At 33.2% G+C, this 21,457-nt stretch overlaps 9 protein-coding genes across 15 annotated transcripts in view; 5 read left to right on the top strand and 4 right to left on the bottom strand.

Annotated features, from left to right (window-relative positions):
* Positions 1-9,786, bottom strand: part of LOC119641456 (serine/threonine-protein phosphatase 2A 56 kDa regulatory subunit gamma isoform) — a 39,394-nt gene extending 29,608 nt beyond the window's left edge. For 2 of the 5 annotated variants that reach the window (XM_038040152.1, XM_038040148.1), the window contains exons 1-2: positions 9,135-9,522; positions 7,401-8,009 (exon numbers count right to left, since the gene is read on the bottom strand). In XM_038040152.1, the coding sequence (XP_037896080.1) occupies positions 7,401-7,727 (327 nt within the window). In that variant the 5' untranslated portion in view covers positions 7,728-8,009; positions 9,135-9,522. Of the gene's footprint in view, positions 1-7,400; positions 8,010-8,157; positions 8,175-9,134; positions 9,523-9,567 lie in introns of those variants that run through there. The other 3 variants (XM_038040151.1, XM_038040149.1, XM_038040150.1) reach the window with 3 other exon arrangements.
* A 352-nt stretch (positions 9,787-10,138) lies between these two features.
* LOC119641498 (ubiquitin-like protein 4A) lies at positions 10,139-10,798 on the top strand. Its single transcript, XM_038040215.1, has 2 exons — positions 10,139-10,305; positions 10,365-10,798. The coding sequence occupies exons 1-2, from the start codon at positions 10,258-10,260 to the stop codon at positions 10,701-10,703; spliced, it is 387 nt and encodes a 128-aa protein (XP_037896143.1). The 5' UTR covers positions 10,139-10,257; the 3' UTR covers positions 10,704-10,798.
* A 7-nt stretch (positions 10,799-10,805) lies between these two features.
* Positions 10,806-11,878, top strand: LOC119641496 (peroxiredoxin-5, mitochondrial-like). The gene is made up of 3 exons (XM_038040211.1): positions 10,806-10,954; positions 11,248-11,382; positions 11,435-11,878. The coding sequence occupies exons 1-3, from the start codon at positions 10,865-10,867 to the stop codon at positions 11,762-11,764; spliced, it is 555 nt and encodes a 184-aa protein (XP_037896139.1). The 5' UTR covers positions 10,806-10,864; the 3' UTR covers positions 11,765-11,878.
* A 104-nt stretch (positions 11,879-11,982) lies between these two features.
* On the bottom strand, positions 11,983-14,773 carry LOC119641497 (nuclear cap-binding protein subunit 2). Of its 3 annotated transcripts, none has more exons than XM_038040212.1 (5): positions 14,646-14,773; positions 14,374-14,591; positions 14,165-14,316; positions 12,253-12,291; positions 11,983-12,171 (listed from the first exon to the last, which is right to left on the bottom strand). In XM_038040212.1, the coding sequence occupies exons 1-5, from the start codon at positions 14,694-14,696 to the stop codon at positions 12,146-12,148; spliced, it is 486 nt and encodes a 161-aa protein (XP_037896140.1). In that variant the 5' UTR covers positions 14,697-14,773; the 3' UTR covers positions 11,983-12,145. The 3 variants fall into 3 exon arrangements, with proteins under 3 accessions (XP_037896140.1, XP_037896141.1, XP_037896142.1); XM_038040213.1 differs by having other exon boundaries at positions 11,983-12,168; XM_038040214.1 differs by lacking the exons at positions 11,983-12,171; positions 12,253-12,291 and having other exon boundaries at positions 13,685-14,316; positions 14,646-14,772.
* LOC119641499 (peroxiredoxin-5, mitochondrial-like) lies at positions 12,586-13,581 on the top strand. Its single transcript, XM_038040217.1, has one exon. It carries the CDS (start codon positions 12,958-12,960, stop codon positions 13,189-13,191), a length of 234 nt encoding a protein of 77 aa, XP_037896145.1. The 5' UTR covers positions 12,586-12,957; the 3' UTR covers positions 13,192-13,581.
* An 81-nt stretch (positions 14,774-14,854) lies between the features above and the next one.
* LOC119641477 (myosin-11) lies at positions 14,855-16,666 on the top strand. Its single transcript, XM_038040189.1, has 6 exons — positions 14,855-15,094; positions 15,157-15,516; positions 15,584-15,763; positions 15,817-16,109; positions 16,188-16,434; positions 16,506-16,666. Exons 1-6 carry the CDS (start codon positions 15,038-15,040, stop codon positions 16,593-16,595), a joined length of 1,227 nt encoding a protein of 408 aa, XP_037896117.1. The 5' UTR covers positions 14,855-15,037; the 3' UTR covers positions 16,596-16,666.
* A 132-nt stretch (positions 16,667-16,798) lies between these two features.
* On the bottom strand, positions 16,799-17,704 carry LOC119641480 (iron-sulfur cluster assembly 2 homolog, mitochondrial). Its single transcript, XM_038040192.1, has 3 exons — positions 17,654-17,704; positions 17,382-17,469; positions 16,799-17,319 (listed from the first exon to the last, which is right to left on the bottom strand). Exons 2-3 carry the CDS (start codon positions 17,423-17,425, stop codon positions 16,899-16,901), a joined length of 465 nt encoding a protein of 154 aa, XP_037896120.1. The 5' UTR covers positions 17,426-17,469; positions 17,654-17,704; the 3' UTR covers positions 16,799-16,898.
* On the top strand, positions 17,598-18,818 carry LOC119641478 (probable 18S rRNA (guanine-N(7))-methyltransferase). Its single transcript, XM_038040190.1, has 4 exons — positions 17,598-17,741; positions 17,820-17,857; positions 17,918-18,480; positions 18,547-18,818. Exons 1-4 carry the CDS (start codon positions 17,703-17,705, stop codon positions 18,732-18,734), a joined length of 828 nt encoding a protein of 275 aa, XP_037896118.1. The 5' UTR covers positions 17,598-17,702; the 3' UTR covers positions 18,735-18,818.
* Positions 18,776-21,457, bottom strand: part of LOC119641479 (dnaJ homolog subfamily C member 30, mitochondrial-like) — a 5,329-nt gene continuing 2,647 nt past the window's right edge. The window contains exon 2 of the mRNA XM_038040191.1: positions 18,776-19,256. Within this exon, the coding sequence (XP_037896119.1) occupies positions 18,859-19,256 (398 nt within the window). The 3' untranslated portion in view covers positions 18,776-18,858. The remainder of the gene's footprint in view (positions 19,257-21,457) is intronic.

Here is a 21,457-nt window from a genome sequence, read left to right as displayed (position 1 = left end):
GTGGGCGTGTCCTTCGACCGATTTGGACCGTTTTCAATAACCACCTGCGTGGAAAATCTTCCAATCTTTCTGCCAAATTTGAAGCCGATAGCTTCCCTTTTGCGGCCAGGAGAATGTTCAAAACAGACATCACACAGACGGACAGACGGTCAGGCAGACAAACGGACATGTTTATATCGATTTAGAATTTTATGCTAATTAAGAATATACATCCTTTTTGGAGTCCACGACACTTGCTTCTGGGCGTTGCAAACGTTTTGACAATATATATATACCTCTCATCCTTCGATTATGGGTATAATAATTTTGGACGAAGGTAACAAAAATGACGCCTTCCTACGCAAATTCCCTGTATGTGTAAGAAGTAGGCAATCTCCGCTCCTACATAGACAACGCATAATTTTTCTAAATACCCGATTCCCCTTGAACAGGCCCCTTTCCATCGACGGGTTAATTATAGTCTCGCCTTGTCTCCACATGAATCTGTAATATTCAACACCAGCGTTCGGTCGGAATTGCCTCGAAATTTGCCTTTTAGTAAAGTCTGTGAAATATTTAATTAAACCCTTCAATTGCTCGCTTTGGTGACTACCCTGATGGTTCCAACCTATTTTTACTGAGCCTTTGATAAAAGCTTAAAATTGAAGCTTTTTGCTATTTTTTATGGATACTACGCCTATCACAATTTTTGCTATGGCGAACATTGCAAAAATAGATAGCAGACACGCGCACATGTCTAAACAGTTTCAGAACCGCACGGTTAGAAAAGAAACTAAAGGATTGCATCGAAGAGGCAAGCTTCGTATATCGAAATACTTTTGTTATCAAAACATTATATTCATGTGTACATGAATATGACTACGATATTCCTCAACAAAAATGCATATTGAAACGTTCAAGTCGCAATTGTCCTATGCAATTATAAAAAAAGAAAGCAATTGTAATTCTTCACCGAAGAAAATTCAGGAACTAGAAACGTTTATTCCCTCCACTTGCTATTCCACCCGGTATTAATTTAATTAAAGAGAACTGTATTCCGCATGAACAAAATCTTGAACATTTGTCAGCGTTCACCCTAAATAACAAGTGTGTCAGCACAGACCGGATAGGTATATTTACGCTTATTCGAGTTAAGGGGTAATATCATCTTGCGATCTTTTTTTGTATTTTCTCTTTCGTTGGCATAATCATTAAAATATTTATATATTTAAAACTAATACATTAATACACAAGGATGGTTAGAAATTTTAAATGCTTTAAAAAATTGAAAATGGATCTTACAGATATTTTAATAGCAATAAATAACTTAGCCAAGGCCATACAAAAAAAAAAGTTTTGCGAGAGAGAGAGAGTTTGTTTTCGTTTTAAAAAAAACTCAAATAAAACGTTGAAAGTTCTTGCACCCAGGTTGGTATTGAAATGGGCGAAATCGGCCAAAGGACACGCCTACAGCATCACGTAAAGTGAGGATATCCCTGTTCTTCAAAGGAAATAAAATATTGACTTTTCCTCATCACTCATAAACTGCCACAGATAAATCCACAAAAATTTAAAGTTTATATTCTATGGGCGATGTTCTAGTACCTCTACAAGAATGAAAAAATCGGCCACGTTTACTTAATTTTATAGTGTGTCATGATTTCAATTTTTTTCAAAACTTTTGTAACGTAAAGAAAAATAAGCTTCAAAAACCCTAAAATATACATAAATTCTTGGCTAGTTCCAAATTCAGAATGCACCTAAGTATGCCTGTCTGATCATTTGTTCATGTGCCCGTCTGTCCGTCTGAGCAACTGTGTATCTGTGGCAAACGTTCTCCCGTTCGCAAAATTGAAGGTATCTCCAATAAACTTGCGAGAAGAGTTTAAATATGACTCAAAGAACACACCTACAATGCCCACGTCTATATAGCAACAACTGCAAACACTCCTGTCTTCCGTGTTTTTTGCTTCATCATCAAGTACGATACATATGATGTTAATGCACAACAACATAAATTTTCACTTTTATTCCGAAAATAGGAACAATCGGCCACACCTACCCAATATTAGAGAGTACAAAAATATAGGTGTTTCCACTCTTTTTTTTTTTAGGATCACGGTGACGAGTATAAAAGACTCGGTCGTGATTTTTCGTCCGGTTATTTTTAGCAGCTGCAAGCGTACAAGTGTAACCAATTTTAGTTGTGATCGTTTTAAGGTCATGAAACGGCCAAAAATTTCTTTTAGTAAATCATGAAGGTGTATAAATGATCTCCTTTAAAATAGCCTTAGTTTGAGGCAATGTAATTGTGTTGACAATAACTCTACTGGATCAAGTTGATTAACTTTTATGCAATTCTTTTTACGACATCAATCGACTCGAACTATTTTCTTTGAAATATTGGTTTATAATTTAGAAAAACGGCAAAGGGAAACGATGACCTGTTTCTGGCGAATGCCACATTTCGTGGATTAGAAAGTGTCTCATGGTGAATTAAGCATAAGAAGGGCACAAATGGATTTTAAAAAAGTTTCAATAACGATTTTACAAAACTCTCATCTTAATTGCATCGACATTGTTTGTTCCATTGTGTGCCGCTAGCGGTGGGCCACGGACTGAACCTTTGTTGGTGTTTTATACTGTTCACGTGAACATATAGAACAGAAAGGCCCTTCTTAATATTTCATTGCGAAGGCAAAACTTGAACTAGATCCTTTCACCGATATTTCAACCCGTAAAACAAATCGAACCCAGGAAGTGCAATCGACGTAAACAGCGGAGAAAATGAGATGCTTACTGCTCTTACCCCTATTCTAAATCAGTAATTTTTAGGCGGAGCTTCTACTTTATACTATCTTAAAGACTTTATCGATGACCAGAATACGCACGGATAATGTATTGCGATGAGCTATGGTCTCGTTATGTCACCTAGGCAATGAGAAAAAAAGTATGCTTCCTTCGTGGCCGCGTCTCAGATTATAATAAAATAAAATCGAGTATTAACACCTTGAACTTTAAGACAAAAAAAAAAAATTAATTGAAATTAAAATATTTATGAGAAAGTTTTTACAAAATAATCTGAATATGATAATGGCTCGCTTAAAATTATATTCTTTGTTAACATGTAGATGTGTACGTAAATATTTAATTGTACAGACAACTTCTTAATAATAGATAAGATTAGATAATTATAATAACTTTAACTCAGAAAATATATTTTCATAATACATATATAAATTTGTTACGTGCTTCTATAAATTTATAAACAATCGTTTTAGTCTATTGACCTAATCAGAATACACCCAAATTTAAATTAAGGAAAATTTAAATGGGCCGAATATGCAAAATTCGTTTATTAATTTTATATATATATATATATATATATATACATATATATGTAAGTGTATAAAGTAACTATTTTTATACCGTACAACGCTTTTGGTATAAGAATATATTAAGTTTGTGCGGATGTATGCAACAATCGGAAGGACTTAAAATGGATTCACCTTTTATTAAGCTTGTCCATCCGTCTATCTGTCCATCTTAATTTCTTGTGTTCAACCGTATAGATTGCAATTTTTGGAGATATTTTGATGAAATTCGGTACATATAAGCAATGAATGCAAATGGTTCGTATCGGATTACGTTTCGACCACTCCCTACACAAAGCCATTTAAAGCATTACTGCAAACTGCATTAAACGAATTGAAGTAAGGTAGTTAATGGTGGGCCGAGTCCCGCTAGAATATTTTCACTTGCGTTATTATAGCTTCATTGTTATTACATATGTATTCTCTTTTCACACGAATCTTTTTAACACGAGTTAAAAAGCAAAAATTCTCCTCTTATACGAATTGTCTTCTTTTAACACGCCCTTCAATATTCTACGAATTTTTTTATGACCTTTTTAATGAATTTTTCTGATGAATTTTGGTTTTTTGTTGTTTCTATGAATTTTTTCATTCACAAGTGAGCATTGTCGCTTCACGTTATAGTTTTCACAATTCAATTAGATTATGTCGATTTAATGTGTAATTAATTTCTTATAATATGTTTACATATTTAATCGCGTAAGCATGGAACAAACTCTGAAGTAAACTCTAACAAGAATATTTTGATATTGTTTATTTTACTTTTTAGTTGCCCCAATCTATTTTTCCCTTAAGCGGATATCTTTTTTTACACGACTTTTTTGGGAACGTATCTATCGTGTAAAACAAAAATTATGTATATATATGTACATTTATACTTTACATATATGTATATGTATACTTTTTATATGCCTACATATAGGCTCTTTCCTAGCTTCATTTTCGTTCGTTTCGCTTGATGTTACATCGTTCATAGAGCAACGTTCATAATGAAAAATTCAATATAAGCAAAGTTGTTGCGAAAAAGTTAAACAAGTAAGAAAGTTATATTCGGCGGGGGCCGAATCTCGCATACCCACTACTATGCTTTACGCATTCTAATCTTCAATTTCTTTTATTTGATTTAGTATTATTGAGAAAACTAATCGCAGTGTCTACCATATTCGTTTTAGAATTAACCCAGACAATATGTCTATATAGTTTTAAACATTCTGACTTGTTTGCGTTATGATGAATAAGCATCAGATCTCAAAAAAGAGAATAAAATTAAATTCAATCATTTTTAGCTTTGTGTGAGCATGACCGATGTTTTCCAGTTTTACACACAAAGAGTAGAGCGTTGCGTAAAATAAGTGTGGAAAATTTCATCTTCCCCACTTTTATAATTTCTGAGCGGCGAACAAAAACCCACAAATTTTTGTAAAAAAAAAACGAATTCGTATTTGGTTTAAGCTTCACTGCGAACTTCTGCTCCGACCGATTTCGCACATTTTCAATATCTACCTGCATGCAAAAACTTCCAATGTTACTGTGAAATTTGAAGTCGATATCTTCATTTTTACGATCAGGAGAGTGCCTACAACAAGCTCCACACAAACGGACAGACATGACTTAATAAATCCAAATTTCACTCTGATCAAAAATATATACACTACAAAGGGTCTTTGAAACTTCCCTTCGGATGTTAACAACATTATGAAAAAAACAAAATTTGTACACCCTCATCCTTTAGTGATGGGTATAAAAATGAATCCCGATTAGTAGTTTGTAATTAACCTCTTGGCATCATAAATTTTAATATCATAGATTTATTCCAATGCAGATTTCGAAAAATAATTATTACTTCTCAGTGTATTGCAAACGCATGTTGGAACTTAATACTTTACGCAAATATTAATAGAGGACTTGTTTATATGCACTTTGAACAACACCTAAGGAATCGAAAGGAAAGGAAAAGTTTCATTCTTTCAAACAAAACATTTAATAAACAAAAAGTGTCTTAAAAAACCTTTTTACTCAATAAATGTCTTCTGAATGCCAATATTCAATAAATACGTGCAAATTGTGAAAAGAATCTGAAGAAACGGACTTTCAAAGATATAACATCCCTAGAAAGTAAGTTAAGCCGTAAAAAATAGAAAGCAGAATGTTTAGCGCCAAAAATGCATTAACGAAGCTCGTATGACTACTAACAACGGCTGTATACCGAATGTGTTCTATTCAGTTTTATTTTAATTCTAGACTTTTCAATAACTTCGAAATTGAAAAAAAAATCAAATCTTTATTTGAATTAAATTTGAAAATTCGGACGAAAGACCATCGAGAATCTGTAATTAATTTCGAAATTTTGAATTCAATTTTGGTCGAAAAACGCATTTATAAAACCTTTGAGCAAATTAAATCATGCAAAGCACTCTCCAAACTCCTTGAAAACTTTCCCTATGAGATTTTGATCTTGAGTAATTGCCATAATAGAATATCAATAACTCTGCAATACGTTCGCGTCTTGTATTGTCAGTAGTATTAAACAGGTTGCCTTTTGTTATTATTGTTGTTGCTTGGCATTTTTGCATTAAGGCATAAAAAATTCAACAGAGCGAGGGGTGAATTCTCTGAGGGTTGCTGAACATTTTAATTTTTGTAATTTTACGCTGACATAGATAAAAAATGCTGGCCGAACGTACAATATTCATGGTCTTTGATATCAAAATTAGAGCAACAGAAATCTTATTACCCTTATCCTGAATATTGTTACATTCAAAAGAATCCTTCACGTAAGCGATAAATACCAAAGGAAAGAATAATATTGTGACCATAATCGAACGAGGGCGACATTAAACGTTTTCCATTGCAAAACGTAACAATGTGTTAATAAGATTATACCACCCAACTTTTTTTTACACGGTTTTTTACACTATTTCGAAATAACGCAGTTCATCAATCAGAGCGAATGCACTTTTTTACATTAATTTTTCTGTGCTTTCGCGAACTCCAAAAAATAATTTTTTTTTAAATTTTAGTTTTGGCAGTGAAGAAGTCAGTCAGTTTATGCCCACACGCGTGTTAGTGACTTGCTCTGAAGCTGCTAGGCCGCTAATAATGAACAAAATTTTTCATTTGAATCAAACCCGACAGTTGTGCTAGGCCTACCTGACATATCTGCTGACGATAGCATTTTTGATTAATTTCATAATATCAATTTCAATATTTATACGTTGTATGCACTCATGGGCTGAATTTTCACTACGAACTAATTCCAATTTGTTTTTTATAATAAAAATGAATGGTTTTTGTTTTAATAGCTATGTAGTGTGGATTTCCTCATTATTTTTTTGCACTGTTTTTTAAAAAAATATATAGAGTTTCTTCATGTTACAAGATTGGTGGGATACATCAATTTTTTGCACGGATTCCTAAACAACCCACTTACTGTGTAAAAAAGGTTGCTTGCATACTGTGCCTTGGGCCAAAGGATGCCTTTGTTACCAATACAAGATGGGCAGGCCAGATTACATGCCTGTTTAGCCACACTTGAACATTTTTTTCATGTCATTTAACAATGGAAACATTGCCTTAACAAAGTATAGCTAAAAAATGATAAAAGATCGTCGAGCATTGTATACGAAGGGTTAATTTGTATTAAAAAATGATATATTTTCTTAGATATTTCACTAAGAACAACTTTCTATTTACTAAAAATTGTAAACAGTAGAAATTTTTATCCATTTAGAAACTCGGACTTATGATAAAATGCAAAATAATATCGAATACTAGATGAAGTACAACTTAAATAATTTCCAAGAAAAATAATGCAATATATATATACTTACTATGTAAAAGAAAGTATGTATAAAAGAAGGAAAAGAAATGCGTTTACATTTTTACATATATACGCGTAGAATGTATAAAAGAATTTACGAAAACACAAGTGCATATGTAACACACACGTATATATATTATATAAACATATATATATATGTACATATATATATATATATATAATATATAATTTTGACATAGAAAAATCAAATAAACAAAACAACTCACCTCTGTGCTCTTGGCTTGTGTTGCTGATATACCGCCGGCAACCGGTGATATGTTTGTTACCACAATTGGTACTGAAACAGTTGTTGTGGTTGTGGTGTTAATATTATTACTGTTATTTTCCTTAATGCCGTTAGTTGTGGCAATTTTGCTATTGATACTATTATTATTATTATTGTTGTTGTTATTACTGCTATTATTATTGTTATTGTTAGCAACGGTCGCTGGGACGTCCGTCGTTTTTGCAGTACTGGTAGCAATCGTAGCTGCAATAGTTGTACTTTGTAGCAGTGATGCTGCTGTTGTTGCCGCTGTTGCTGTAATATCCATAACGGGTTAACAGGCTAGCCTCTACCGCTGTTACTGTTGCCTTTGCGTCGATGTTGCGAATTGCCGATGTCAGTTTTTTTTTTACTTATAAGTTCTTGGGCAAATTTTTTTCTTTAGGTATAACTTACACAGCTTGATGTTGATTCGTTTATTTGTACAAATTCTGTCTTTTTAGAACAAATATCCAATCATACGAAGAAATATGAATGAATTAACGTTAACTTGAAACGTACTACATATGTACACATGCGTGTATGTGTATGTGCTTGTGTGCATACAATGCTGTAATCATTTAATAAGACGAACAAACACTAATTAGTTAACGTTAGAAACAGACAAATACTTCAATATTTAATCATTGTCACGAAATACTTTTAAATATATTTGCCGGCAAAAGCAAAACTAAAAATTTTTAGTTTATATCACTTACTCATTTAACTTGAAACGCTTTGCAACGAAGAACATATTTAAATAAAAACAAACGAAAATTGAAGTAGTTATTATTATTATTTTAATTTTAGACTAATGAATTGAATTCTTAGACTAAAAAAAGAGACATTGAAGTAGTTAATTTTATCAATTCTACAAAAAAATATCTATGAAAATTCGAATAAGAATATTTGAAAAGGTTTTTTGTTTCCCTTTCAAGAAATGGAAAAGATTTGAGAGAACTCTTCTGTTCGGCCCAACGCGATATCTGCTGAAGTCTTGTTTACAGAGAATAAATAATATACACTTCGATACTATTTTGCGAGATAAATAAATTTCGTAAAGAAACCTTGTAAGAAAATTACGTGTAGTACAAGTATCAAATGGGATATATTTTATATGGGATATATTTAAAAAAAAATGTGAGAAGAATATGATTCTTAGCTATGAATCTATGTTTGATTAAAAGTCGTTTTGAGGAAGTCTTATATATGACAATAAAAGGGATTTGTTGGGTTAACGCGAACTTGTAGTTTATAAACAATACACCTAAATTATTTTCCTTTTTTTGTTGACATATTTACTTTCTCTCAAGTGGAACAATTTTCGAAAGTTTTTTTAACTGATCAGAGTGATCGTTCAGTCGAATATTGCACATGTCTGTATACTTATTATATACTATTATATATACTATTATATTCACAACTAGACTCTAAATCCTACAAATTTACGTCGAAAATAAAATTATGTTTCTGGCAATACTGTAATTAGCGGACGGCTTTAAAGCAACAAATAGGCACATAAAAGAAATTATGGCTAACATAATGATATTTATGAGAAAGAAAAGAGAAAACAAATGAAAAAAAACCAGAACTTACGCAGCTCGTTATTAATGCAATAAATTGCATAAATCAAAACTCTCATTGTATACCATAAAATGGTGTTAATAAAAAAAAAAAAAAATTTGTATATACATACCAAACAATATATAAAAGAACACAAACATAACTATAAAAGTAATATACGCACCCTCAGTATATGAAGGAATTTATTAAATTTATCTTTGCCACGATTTAAATTAGAAAACATCAAAATATTTCGTCTTCTTTTTTTTTTTGATTTATGTGGAAGGTAATAAAAAAAAAAGTACTTTAACGGGCAGGGTATCGTGCAGCGTTTTAGAAAATTACACACGCAACACGACCGTCTCAAACGCGTTTGTCAACGTCTTCTGCTTTTTCGTATTTCTCACTCTTTGTTCTTTGCAATCCACTTTTATCATTGATTGCTTTTGTAGTTTTCTCTTTAACACTTTTTCTTTCTTTTCTTTGGAATATCTTTAATTAACTAAAATTACGAGAAAAAAAACTTTTCTTTCACTAAGAGAGAAAAAAACGTAAAAAAATTTTACCATAGATGCGGCCGTCTTTCTTTTCGTATGTTTACAGATATATTTCATAAAAGTTATCAGCTTTTTAATGTCGATAGTACATTAACTGCAGTTTCAAAAAATATTACGATGAATATATAATATTATAAAAAAATAATCCACACACAAAATTTCTTTCTGCGGTTTAAGTTGTTGCTACAAATAGAGTTGCATTTCTTTTTTTACAACAACTTGGTTGCCATAATTTAAATACGAAAAAAGATAGTAAAATGTTCGAATTTCGAAATAGGAAAACATTTACTCTGAAACAACACATTTGCAGTTAGCTTAATCGCTTATATTTTTGTTTTTTTATGCACAAAGATTTTGAATAACGAAAAATTCAACATACTTTATTATTTATCACTGTTCTTTTGGAAACCAGTTATATATTTATTAAATTATAAATTCATATTTCAACTGACTAAGGGATTTTGTACAGAATTTACAGATCAATACATTGCTGTGTTTATAGACATATGCGATATTTTATACCGATTTGCGAAAAAAACACCGCAATATAGAAACATCTGCAATTACTTCAATACAGAATTATTTACATTCGCGTTGCCATCTATGAATAATACAGTAAATCATTTTCATAAAGTTTTTAGCCGACTCTTGTTTGTATTTTTATTAATTTTTGGTAACAAAATCAAATAAAACCAGAATATGCAAATTGTTATTAAAGTTTTGAAAGGTAACGATTTCACCTTAGATGTAAGTAAAAGTGTTATTAAATTTCTCTTCCTGATGTAAAATGTAATCTTATTTTGCAGGTGTCTCAAGCAACAACAATCGTTGAGATTAAAAAGGAAATAGAAAAGAAAGTAAATATACCGTTGAATTTACAAAAACTGTTATTAGTTGGGCGCACACTAAACGATGAACAACCGTTGTCAGCATATCCTAGCATTAAAGATGGTACCAAACTAAATTTAATAGTTATGAAGCAGGAAGGTTTGAAGGAAATTATTCATCGCTCCTTCCGCAAGTACTACAACGAGCAGCAATCTGAACGCCTGACTAGAGAATTTATGCTAGACTTTGAAACAAAATTGAGGCTATTAAGTTTGGATGATATCGAACGTCTTGCCGAACATTTAATGTGTATCTAAAACTTTCCATATAAATTGACATAATCTATAAGTTTTTTTATATTTATTCTCTAATAATGGAATAAAAAAAAAAAACAAAACGTTTCTTAAAGTTGGCAACGCTTCCAATGTTTGGGTTTCTTTTTATTGTGACAATTTTTCTGGCGGGTTGAAGAGTGAAAATGCTTGCAGCTCGTATATTATTAAAGAATTCTTCATTGAAGGCAAGCGCAATCCGTACGTTTCAAACAACATTTCCAGTAATGATTAAGGTAAATTGAGTAAAAATTTACACAGTTTAAAACTTCCAAAGGCTGGTTGTTTTTTTTAAAGGAAACTTACGTAATCCAGTATTTGTGGAAGAGTAATTACTTGTATTGAATATTGTATTGAATCATTCACAAGAATGTGAAATGTCAAGGTCGCCTTAGATTTCTCTTTTTTTCATTTCTAGTTTTGAAGACAGATTTAAAGAGCAATCAATTTTTTTATTTTTCCATGACTAATACCATATATTCAATTTGCAAATAAAAATTATTCAATTCTGTGAATTTTATTTTGTCAGGTTGGCGATACACTTCCTTCCGTGGAGTTGTTTGAAGGTTCACCGGCAAATAAAATAAATATCTCGGAGTTGACCGCCAAGAAAAAGGTTGTTATTTTTGGTGTACCCGGAGCGTTTACCCCTGGTTGCTCTAAGGTAATTCTTTGTGTATTCGCGATATCCCAGCTTAATTTTTATTAATTTCTAGACTCATTTACCCGGTTATGTTGACTCTGCAGATGAATTGAAAAAGGAGCTAAATGTGAACGAAGTAATTTGCATTTCTGTAAACGATCCCTTTGTTATGTCAGCATGGGGCAAAGAACATGGTGCAGATGGTAAAGTTCGCATGTTAGCAGATCCTTCGGCTGCTTTTGTTAAAGCTATGGATCTTACTATAGACTTACCACCATTGGGAGGCATGCGTTCAAAGCGGTTTTCAATGATAGTAGAGGACGCAAAGGTGTTGGCATTGAATGTCGAACCTGATGGTACTGGACTTAGCTGCTCATTGGCTCAAAATATTAAAAATAAATAAATTAAAAATTACTTCATCTGTAAAAACATTCAATATGCTACACATATAGATATATGGTAAATTCTTTTGTGAATACAGTATGTAAGCTGCTTACTTGCGGCTGTAGAAAATTAACATTATAATTTTTTACTTGCGGGGATGGTCTATTAGTCAATATAGGTTGGTTTTCCACTGAACGGCTGTAGCGCCTTATTTATTGCTAAATGCACTAAGATTTCTTTCGTAATTTTTATTTTTGGGGTTTCTTATCACCGCCGTGTTTATAAACGGATTACTACCAATTTAAAGCTTGATCGGAAGAGCTAAAAGGAGACACGAAATTTCCACAGCCAATTTCGAATCGCACTCCATGGGAGGATGGAAATTGAGTGAAATTTTTGTTCAGCAACGCCTATGGCAAGCGTCTTCTAGTGATAAACACAAAAAATTCATAAGTTTTAGTTAATAAAAATTGACAAAAAACTACAGGAAGAATACAAATTTCTAACCTTTATGGACGATGTTCTTCGAAAATGCCATCAATGTCACTATTGAATTAAATTAAATGCAAACATAATAAAATTTACTATTAAACCATTTTGTGAAAGATGTTTAGTGCTCGCCTATTGGTGTGGAATTGCTCTTTGAAGGCGAGCATGGGACGAAATTTTCAAACAAAATTTACAGCTACGACTAAGGTACGTCAATTAAAAATCGTAAGATTTAAAGCCCAAAGTATTTCTTAAGCAAAAAGTTTACGTTTCCTCTTCCAAAAATAAGAAAATAAATATGTTGATGGTTTGGGGAAGCCGTTTCGTTTTATTGAAGATTTCAAGGAATGAGTACTATTGATATATCCGCATTTAATCAATATGCAAATAGAGATTATTGGATTCCTTCTATAATATTTTTTAAGGTTGGTGATAGGCTCCCTTCGGTGGATTTGTTTGAAGGTTCACCGAGAAACAAAATAAATATCCGCGAGCTTACGGCCGGGCAGAAAGTTATTATTTTCGGCGTACCAGGAGCTTTTACGCCTTTTACTTGTTCTACGGTAGCATATAATTGTAAGTATGGGATACGGGAATATACTTATTTTTGTTTACTCCTTTTTCTAGATTCATTTGCCTGGTTTTGTTGGGCCTGCAAAGGAACTGAAGAAGGCATTATATGTCCATGACATAATTTGCGTTTCAGTTAACGATCCTTTCGTTATGTCGGCTTGGGGTAAACGACATGGTGCAGATGGCCGTGTACGCATGTTGGCAGATCCTTCCGGCGAATTCGTTAAAGCCATGGGACTAGCCATAAATTTGCCGGCATTGGGTGGCTTACGTGCAAAACGCTTTTCGATGATTGTTGTGGATACGATAGTCGCGGATATGAACCTTGAACCTGCCGACATTGGGCTTGGTTCTTCCTTAGCTCAAAATTACATGAATAATTAAAAAGATTGAATAATTTACAAATCTTAAAATGGTCTGTCCACCCTGTCCGACTTTTTGACGTAATTCTTTTGATTCCCATATACTACTGACAAGTTACTACTGCCCGTCAATTTATTTCAATTAGTGGGAGTCAAGATGTGGTTTGTAGACAAATTGATCAATTCCAACATATGATACAACTGTCTTAACCTTAACTTTGTTGCGTGGATATTAGGCCATTTTCATTGCCATGGTGTCTTGTTGTGGGTTGACATTAGAATAATTTTAGCTGTTAAACAAATAATCTAAATAGTCTTCCATCTGTTTCGCTTTCTTTTTGGTGCATTGTTTAAGTGATATATGGAATACAATCGCAATAACCGCGTGCTATAGCACGTTTGTATTTTTTACTATACTTTCTAAATGCAGTCATGTTAGGTTTCGTAAAAGTTAAAAGTTAGGCCGCCCTCGTCTAGTGTCTGTTTAGTCAAATTCAATAAATTGGGAAAAGCTCCGTCCGTCACCGTTCATTTGCAAAAATAAACAATGTTGGCTTAATTTAATCGATAATTTTTAAGCAATTGCAATTTCTTCGCACTGCAGACAAAGAAGTCAAATGCAGCATAAGACTGAACCTTTCAAAAACCCTTTAGAATTACAGTATGCGACAATCAGAAATTGACGGTTACTACGACAGCATTTTAGAAAGTCATAAATACGTCGAATTGCGCATATTTTTCATTAAGAAAGGTTTTCTTGTTATCGCGCTTAAAATTTCCGCGATTAAATTCGAGATTTTACACGAGCTGTTCATGAAATCTCTGTCACACTTTTGTTTCATTTATATAGCAAGAAGTACGCAGGTTATGTGGAATTTAGACAAAAAAAAAATGAATATCAAGACACTATTTCTATATATTTAAACTATTACTAAAATTGAACTTAAATCATCGATTATCTGTGTTAGGAGCTAATTTTTGTGATAACAACTTGCCATAACCACCCCTGCCGGCATCGTAATCTGTACGATATTCATCGCGAACCTGGCCACCAGTTTTGCCACGTCCATATTGCCGGCCTTCTATAAATCCGGCATCCCAATCAACACGTATCAAACGATCATCTAAACGTGTACCATTTACATATCTATATGGAAAAGAGGTTCAATTATACACGAATTTTAAAAATTGTCAAATTACGAACCTCATAGCATTTTCGGCTTCTGGTCTTGTATAATATTCTACGAAGCAGAATCCACATGGAGTTTTTTTATATTTATCCAAACCCATTACTATACGGCGCACCTCACCACAACGGGAAAATAATTCATGAATTTGCTCTTCAGTTGTATAAAATGATAAATTGCCTACATACAAAGTGGTAGATTCTCGCAAAGACCGCTCTTGCTCAGCTCGAGAACCCTAAAAATAAATTAGTTTTAAGGAACGAGTATGAGAGGAATGCATTGCATTTACCTTAAAATGTTGATCACGATATGAACTTAAATCTATTGAGCCCGCTGACATCGTAAAAGAAAAGAGAAAGAATATATTTATTTATCTTTTTACAAGAATGCCGCCGCGATTACTTTTTGTCCTTCGATTTTTTTAAAATGTTTTTTCAAGCAACACTATCAACAGCTGGTAATGGTAAACAAAATTATTTCTGCTAAGATGGCAACACATTTAGACACAGGGATTTGCGAGCTATCACCCTTTAGAAAAGGAGAATTCGTTTATTTTCTACATTGTGCGACTATTTAATAAATAAAGAATATCCTATCAGCATAATTTATTCTTTATGTTATATATAGAAAACCTGTGATAAAATGGATATATTGTGTTAACATACGTGAGAATTTTACATCATGGAGGGTTTTGTTTCCGAAACAAAATACCAAAAATTAGCTGGTGAATACGCTAAGGTAAGTAGTGTATGTTTTGCAACGCCCTTCATTTCAATAACCCCGTCCATTTACAAGTGTAGCTCAGAGCTCAAGCTTCTGTACTAAAAAGGGCGGTATTAGATGAGCAATCAAAAAGTTCTGGACTGCGTGATCAGCTAAGACAAAAGGAATCTACTTTAAGAAGAGCTGAACAAGAGGTCGATTCTTTAGGATTCCGTAACAAGCAGTTAGAACACCGTGTGGCTGCTTTGCAGGATGAATTGGCTGTTAACGAAGGACGCAGAAAGGATAAAGACAATAAACAAGGACAAAGGCTGGGCAAGCCATCAGTGCAACAAGTGAATCTTCCTGCAGGTCCGGACGGAGATAGAGTTCAAGAAGCTTTAATGTTCGAGGAGTTGCAAAAAAAAATCATGGAGACCGCCCAACTAACAACTTTGGTAAGCCTAACAGTGAGCAAATGTGTTTTTAGTAAGTAGTAGCAGTAGTAATAGTCTTGAAATTCAGATTGACGACAAAAATAAAGAACTTCAAATTCAAGAGGAGCGCATTAGAAATCTGGAATTATCACTGGAGAAACGTAATGCAGATCATTCTGAAATGGAAAAGAAATTAAGGAGGGAAGTGGATATTTTACAAAGCCGCAACTCAGACTTAGAAACGAAACTTGTGGAGGCCGCCAGCATAGTAAGTATGAAAGTAAGCCTTTATTGCTAATGTTTGCTTAATGAACTTTCCAGTTGGGAAGTGAAGATGCGTTAAGTGCTTCTGGTAGCGATAGCACACCGCTGCATAATAACCAACAATTGCAGACCACCGCTGAAGAACGACTTACAAGCTTAGAAAAAGAAGTCGCCTATTGGCGTTCACAATATGAAATTAGTAAATTGTATGGCGATTCTTTCAAGAGCAATAACGAAGGTCAAGAGAGAAAAATAAATGCCTCACTTAAACCAGTTGTGTTAAATGAACTTTATTGTAACAGCAGTACCACAGCTGCGGGTTTAAGTGTGCAAGCGTCATGTGTCAAAAGGTATAATATATATAAAGTGAAAGATGAATATAATATTTACAATTTATTTTTCTAAACATTAAAAACATTTTTCTTTAGCGCAAGGGATTCGTTGAAAGAACTTTCAATACCACCCACAAAAGAACAATTATTGTTCAATAATTTAAGCCATAAATATGAAGAATTATTAAGAGATAAGCATTCTGCTGAATCGCACGTAAACTCATACAAATCCGAAGTAGATCATTTACAAAACTGTCTCGAAAATGCCACCCAGGAATTAAAAGCAAAGGATGAACAAATTCAAAGCATTAATCAGGCTTCACAGTTATTGGAGGAAGATTTGGTGATTAAACAAAAAAATAGACGGAATGACTTCTTTTATTGGGATAACATATTTGATTTTACTTTCCACAGGCCACCACTAGAGTAAACTATGAGGAACAAATAAGTGTGCTGACTGAGCAAGTTATTAGTTTAAGTGAACAGTTGGCAGCTTGCAAATGAAGGAATTCATTTACATCAAGCCTGTCTTATCGTTGTTAATGTAATATGTAACATTTATCTGCATTCTTGTAGAGGAAAAAAAAAAGCAAAACATTTCCAACTCTTTACATTGTTTATATATATTTCGTTGGCCTATAGTTTTTAGATATCATTTATAGTCTTAAGTGGAAAACTCATAAAATTATGTAAATACAAAATAATAAACATAATAAATAAATATGTTCTTGGATAAAACAATTTTCGATATTTGTTTTTCTACTAACTAGCAAGTACAACGAACTTTACAAGTTGATCACAGAACGCCTAGTCCATTTTTAAAGCAAACGATGCCCCACAAGAACAACCTTGCTCAGCTAAAGGATTACTTATTATACGGAAACCAGAACGTATCAATTCTTCATGATAGTCGACCATCGCTCCTGTACAGTATTCTAATGATACAATATCAATCACTACTTTAGCTTTTTCTTCACCAAACTCTAAGTCGTCTTCGTTGAGCTTAGTGTCTAAATCGAATTTATATTGGAAACCAGAACATCCTCCGCCTTCCACCGTTATGCGTAAAAAATTTTTATCTGTGCAAATTTCACGCAGTCTCTTTTTACAGGAATCGCTCACATCCAACTTTTGTTCTGATATTGCAGGAGTTTTATCAACGGGTTTGCCCGCATTTGGAGCTAGAGATGTTTGCAATAATTTAGGCGGATTGTAAACGGTTAAGTGCCTTTAAAAATGTGGAACATTTGAATGTAATGCTCCTTTGTACTAAATTTTTTTTAAAATTACCTCTGTCTCAGCAAGCCTGCTAAATTCCTTAGAACAAACGACATGTTTCAATTATTTTATGCAATTTTTTGGCCAAAACAAAAACAAGCTGAAAAGAATTGCCATATAATATAAATGAGATTCAAAGAATTTTTTTTATATAAGGCATAATTTAAGGTTGATACAAAGTTTACGTGAAAATCGTGAAATACACATCAAATATTGCAACTCTACAGATAAGAGCAAGAAGCAAATAAACAAAAATAATCGGAAAATTCAACACGTGCGATTACGTGAAACCTTGTTTATAAAACAAAACAGGAAAAAGGGGAATATGAAAGCATGGCAAGAAGACCAGAACATAGTGCACCACCTGAAATTGTACGTATTTCAGTGATAGAGATAAAACAGATGAAAACAAATATTTTAATCATTGATGACCATTTTACAATATTTTAGTTCTACAATGATGAGGAGGCAAAAAAATATTCCAGCAAGTAAAACTTTCTTGTTTTTTAATAAATATTGTAAACTAACTATTTATATATATTTTGCAGTTCCCGTATAATAGAAATTCAAGTTGAAATGGCTGAACGCGCTCTCGAATTGTTGGCTTTAAATGAGGATGAATCATATTTGATTTTAGACGTGGGCTGTGGTTCTGGCTTGTCGGGTAGCGTGCTAGAGGATAGCGGTCATGCATGGATCGGTGTAGACATATCAAGACCCATGCTAGATATAGCTGTTGATCGGGAAGTGACGGGAGATTTAATATTAAGCGATATGGGTCAAGGAGTCAATTTTAAACCCGGCACGTTTGACGGGGCTTTATCAATATCCGCATTGCAATGGCTTTGCAATGCCGATAAAACGTCTCATAAGCCGCATAAACGTTTGTATAAATTTTTTTCTACACTATTGTCTTGTCTTACACGTACGGCTCGTGCTGTTTTCCAATTCTATCCGGAAAATGCCGAACAAATTGAAATGGTGACAGCGCAAGCTATGAAAGCTGGTTTTTACGGCGGTTTAGTTATAGATTATCCTAATTCAACAAAAGCGAAAAAATACTTTCTGGTTCTAATGACCGGTGGCTCGGCCCCGCTTCCCAAAGCTCTAGGTAACCAAAGCGCTAGGCCCTCCATCATGAGTCCTACTTATTATTTTTTCTTGTTCTACTTAACAGGTAACGAGGAAGAGGAGAAACGTATTAGTTACATAAAAAAGCGAGATATGTGTAAAGCAGCCAGAGGTAAACCATTGAAGAAATCTCGCGACTGGATTTTAGCTAAAAAAGAACGTAGACGTCGTCAAGGTCTTGACACACGACCAGATACTAAATACACGGGACGCAAGCGCAGTACTCGATTTTGATAAATCTTTATTTACACCACTTCTTTGTAAAGCAAATTAACTAGAAATTGTCCTAAAATATAATACAAATCACAGAATCATTAACGACGTCGTAGTTTAATGTTGTCCTTTGCATCATTTACGACTATTCATCGTTTGTTTTTTGTGTTCTTTTGGTTTGATCTTTAGGTGTATCATAAGACGATTCTGTCGCAAATTTGTAGTAACCTAAACAAGTAAATATCATTATAACCAAAAGCAGGTACTCATTTTGACTCATCAGCTTTTGGTCTTTTGCCTCGTATGTCTGGCGATCGTGCTTTTCTTTCGCCGTTTTGCGTCTTTCGAATGATTGGCCGTAATGAGCGCGAGACCATTCATCAAAATTGTATATAGGTGTCCGTCCCTTATTGTCAGCTACTGTTGACTTTGTGAAACGTGACTTGTAGAACTTTGTAGATGGATCATCAATATCTGGTTCCATGTCATCGACAATATCCTGCGATTTCTGGGCATACTGAGAACCAGCTGTGTGTATAATGCCTATATATTAAATAGAAATGATAATTTCTTGGTGAGAATTTTTGAAATCGTTTCTTTAATTGTATCAAAAAACACATTTATTTTCCCTCAAACACATTCTGACTAGTTTTTGTTCATTTTTAAAGACCTGCCGTTCGATTTTTGAATATTTTTCCTTAATTTTTACAAATTCTCTGATACCTTTGGTTAATTTTTACATATAATCTTACAAGTGATGAGAATTTTTTCGCAAAGTTATTTATCTATTGGAACATATAGAGAGTCACAAAATTCTATCAAATATTTTTTCTTTATGAGACAAATGATATTTGTTGTGAAATGGCAGCAATTGCTTTTTAACGCTATAAATAAATGAGCTTTCAAACTCCATTGGATTTTAATGTTATTAAATGGTGGTATTAAATAACTCTTGTTAACTTACAAAAAGTAACAAACACTAGCTTTTGATGAAAAAAGCTTTTCATCTTTTCAAACATCTAGAAAGAAATTTTGACCACTAGATATGTTATTCTATGGAAGCAAAAATATTGATTATAATTTTTAATTTAAAATTATAAAAAAATTGAAATTTTCCTAAATTTCGGCTCTAATAGTTTTTAAATTACATATTTTTTACTCATTTCATATATCCCAAAGTTTTCGGGTGCCAAACACCAGTCTTATTATTAAGAGTATTAAGGAAACTGCAATTAGAAACTTTTTTATTTATACTACTATGATGCTCTTTGTAAAGAATGCACTGCATACCAATGCATGTAAATGATTGATGTCAACGTGCGACGATCTATGCAACCAATAGAAAAATAGTCAAAAAAGGGCAACGCAGTCGTCATTCAGCTCTGTTAAATGGCAAACAAGTATTGGAAACCGCTGTTAAAATACCATTTAACAGCGGAACAAAATTTGGATACAATTTTAGAACAAAATTTGGATACTCATCACTTATCAAGGTTTCTAAATTAAGCCAAAGCAAAAATGATAAGGTTCATTGGAGTAGCAGTATTCATAAATTAACCATATTATTAACAATACTGAAAAGCGGAGATGGGCACTGTTTTCCGTGTTTTTCTGTCCGCCTTCTCGTTGGCATGGTTTAAATTACCTTGGAATGTAGCGCGTGTAATTAATTATTAATTAATATATTATCGCTTTAAGCTGCGCTGCTACAGTTGCAACATGATTATCTTCTATTATGTGGAAATCGCCGACTATGTCAATAATCAATCGCCCTGCAATGTCATAGACAACAGCCAAGAAATACATTTTTAAGTCAGTGGGCAAAAGTTTTATATCCGAAAACAGTGTGTCTGTTCAAGTAAGGCTTGCTAAGTGCCGCTGGATCGTATCTTCCTCATCAGCAATTGCTAAGTAGCATTCTTGACTATCATCACTTTGTTGGGGATTATTCACAATATTTTTCTTGATATGATCACCTACGACTCCGGAGCTGTCAACCGGTAGATGCATTTTCATAAAATCATAGTTTGCTAAATAACAAATTTCTCAACCAATACCTTTTCGCCTGCCCGTTATGTCCAAATTTTACAATCACGTCGATTAGTAATCGGGTCAAGATAAGGAGGAAAGAGTAGCTTACAGGAGCAGTTATGGGAACACTTTGGCGACGTAGAGTACAGTACATTGCGGTTAAAAGAACGTTTTGCAGTTTTTGGTTGAACATCAAGTTGTCGCTGCATTCATTTGCGAAATTAATATCTATCATTAATTATATAATTTTATTGTGTTGCAATCAGTATTAAATTGACGTTTTTCACCAGGGTCGAGAATGCGCATTTGTCGGCAGATTTCTTGGCTGAGATTTCTTGGAGAATTTAACTAACGGATCTTGCAAAATTTCTTTTTTTGCTCATTACCTTTATTTAATTAATTGTACTTAAGATTAAAATCATTTTCTTATAATAAATTATTATAATGAATTTAAAATAACTGGTGAGAGTAGTACACGTGCACATACGCCTACAAAAACAAAGATTGCTAAAAGTTCATTCAGCAATTTTCTTTACCGATCGCCACATTTCTCCGCGAGCTAGTCTAATTTATTTTCTCGAGCCCTTAAGTTTGCCACAGACAAAACACCAATTAGCGATTATTCCGCCTAACTACTCGAGCAGGTGCAGAGGAGCGACTACAAAAGCATATTTTTGATACATTTATATAAAAAAGATTATATATTATATTTC

This window comes from Glossina fuscipes, unplaced genomic scaffold (genome assembly GCF_014805625.2).
Source record: "Glossina fuscipes isolate IAEA_lab_2018 unplaced genomic scaffold, Yale_Gfus_2 150, whole genome shotgun sequence".
Lineage (NCBI taxonomy): Eukaryota > Metazoa > Arthropoda > Insecta > Diptera > Glossinidae > Glossina > Glossina fuscipes.
This window is presented reverse-complemented; position numbering and strand designations above follow the sequence as displayed.

Coding starts and splice junctions, on each gene's coding strand:
- LOC119641498 (XM_038040215.1), top strand. CDS start 10,258: ATGCAAATTGTTATTAAAGTTTTGAAAGGTAACGATTTCACCTTAGAT. Junction 10,306..10,364: donor GTAACGATTTCACCTTAGAT/GTAAGTAAAAGT, acceptor CTTATTTTGCAG/GTGTCTCAAGCAACAACAAT.
- LOC119641496 (XM_038040211.1), top strand. CDS start 10,865: ATGCTTGCAGCTCGTATATTATTAAAGAATTCTTCATTGAAGGCAAGC. Junction 10,955..11,247: donor CATTTCCAGTAATGATTAAG/GTAAATTGAGTA, acceptor TTATTTTGTCAG/GTTGGCGATACACTTCCTTC. Junction 11,383..11,434: donor TTACCCCTGGTTGCTCTAAG/GTAATTCTTTGT, acceptor ATTAATTTCTAG/ACTCATTTACCCGGTTATGT.
- LOC119641499 (XM_038040217.1), top strand. CDS start 12,958: ATGTCGGCTTGGGGTAAACGACATGGTGCAGATGGCCGTGTACGCATG.
- LOC119641497 (XM_038040212.1), bottom strand. CDS start 14,696: ATGTCAGCGGGCTCAATAGATTTAAGTTCATATCGTGATCAACATTTT. Junction 12,292..14,164: donor TGCCGGCAGGGGTGGTTATG/GCAAGTTGTTAT, acceptor TTAATTCAATAG/TGACATTGATGGCATTTTCG. Junction 12,172..12,252: donor GAAGAACATCGTCCATAAAG/GTTAGAAATTTG, acceptor GTTTATCACTAG/AAGACGCTTGCCATAGGCGT.
- LOC119641477 (XM_038040189.1), top strand. CDS start 15,038: ATGGAGGGTTTTGTTTCCGAAACAAAATACCAAAAATTAGCTGGTGAA. Junction 15,764..15,816: donor TTGTGGAGGCCGCCAGCATA/GTAAGTATGAAA, acceptor TGAACTTTCCAG/TTGGGAAGTGAAGATGCGTT. Junction 16,110..16,187: donor CAAGCGTCATGTGTCAAAAG/GTATAATATATA, acceptor ATTTTTCTTTAG/CGCAAGGGATTCGTTGAAAG.
- LOC119641480 (XM_038040192.1), bottom strand. CDS start 17,425: ATGTCGTTTGTTCTAAGGAATTTAGCAGGCTTGCTGAGACAGAG. Junction 17,320..17,381: donor GCAGGCTTGCTGAGACAGAG/GTAATTTTAAAA, acceptor ACATTTTTAAAG/GCACTTAACCGTTTACAATC.
- LOC119641478 (XM_038040190.1), top strand. CDS start 17,703: ATGGCAAGAAGACCAGAACATAGTGCACCACCTGAAATT. Junction 17,858..17,917: donor GCAAAAAAATATTCCAGCAA/GTAAAACTTTCT, acceptor TATATTTTGCAG/TTCCCGTATAATAGAAATTC. Junction 18,481..18,546: donor CCCGCTTCCCAAAGCTCTAG/GTAACCAAAGCG, acceptor TCTACTTAACAG/GTAACGAGGAAGAGGAGAAA.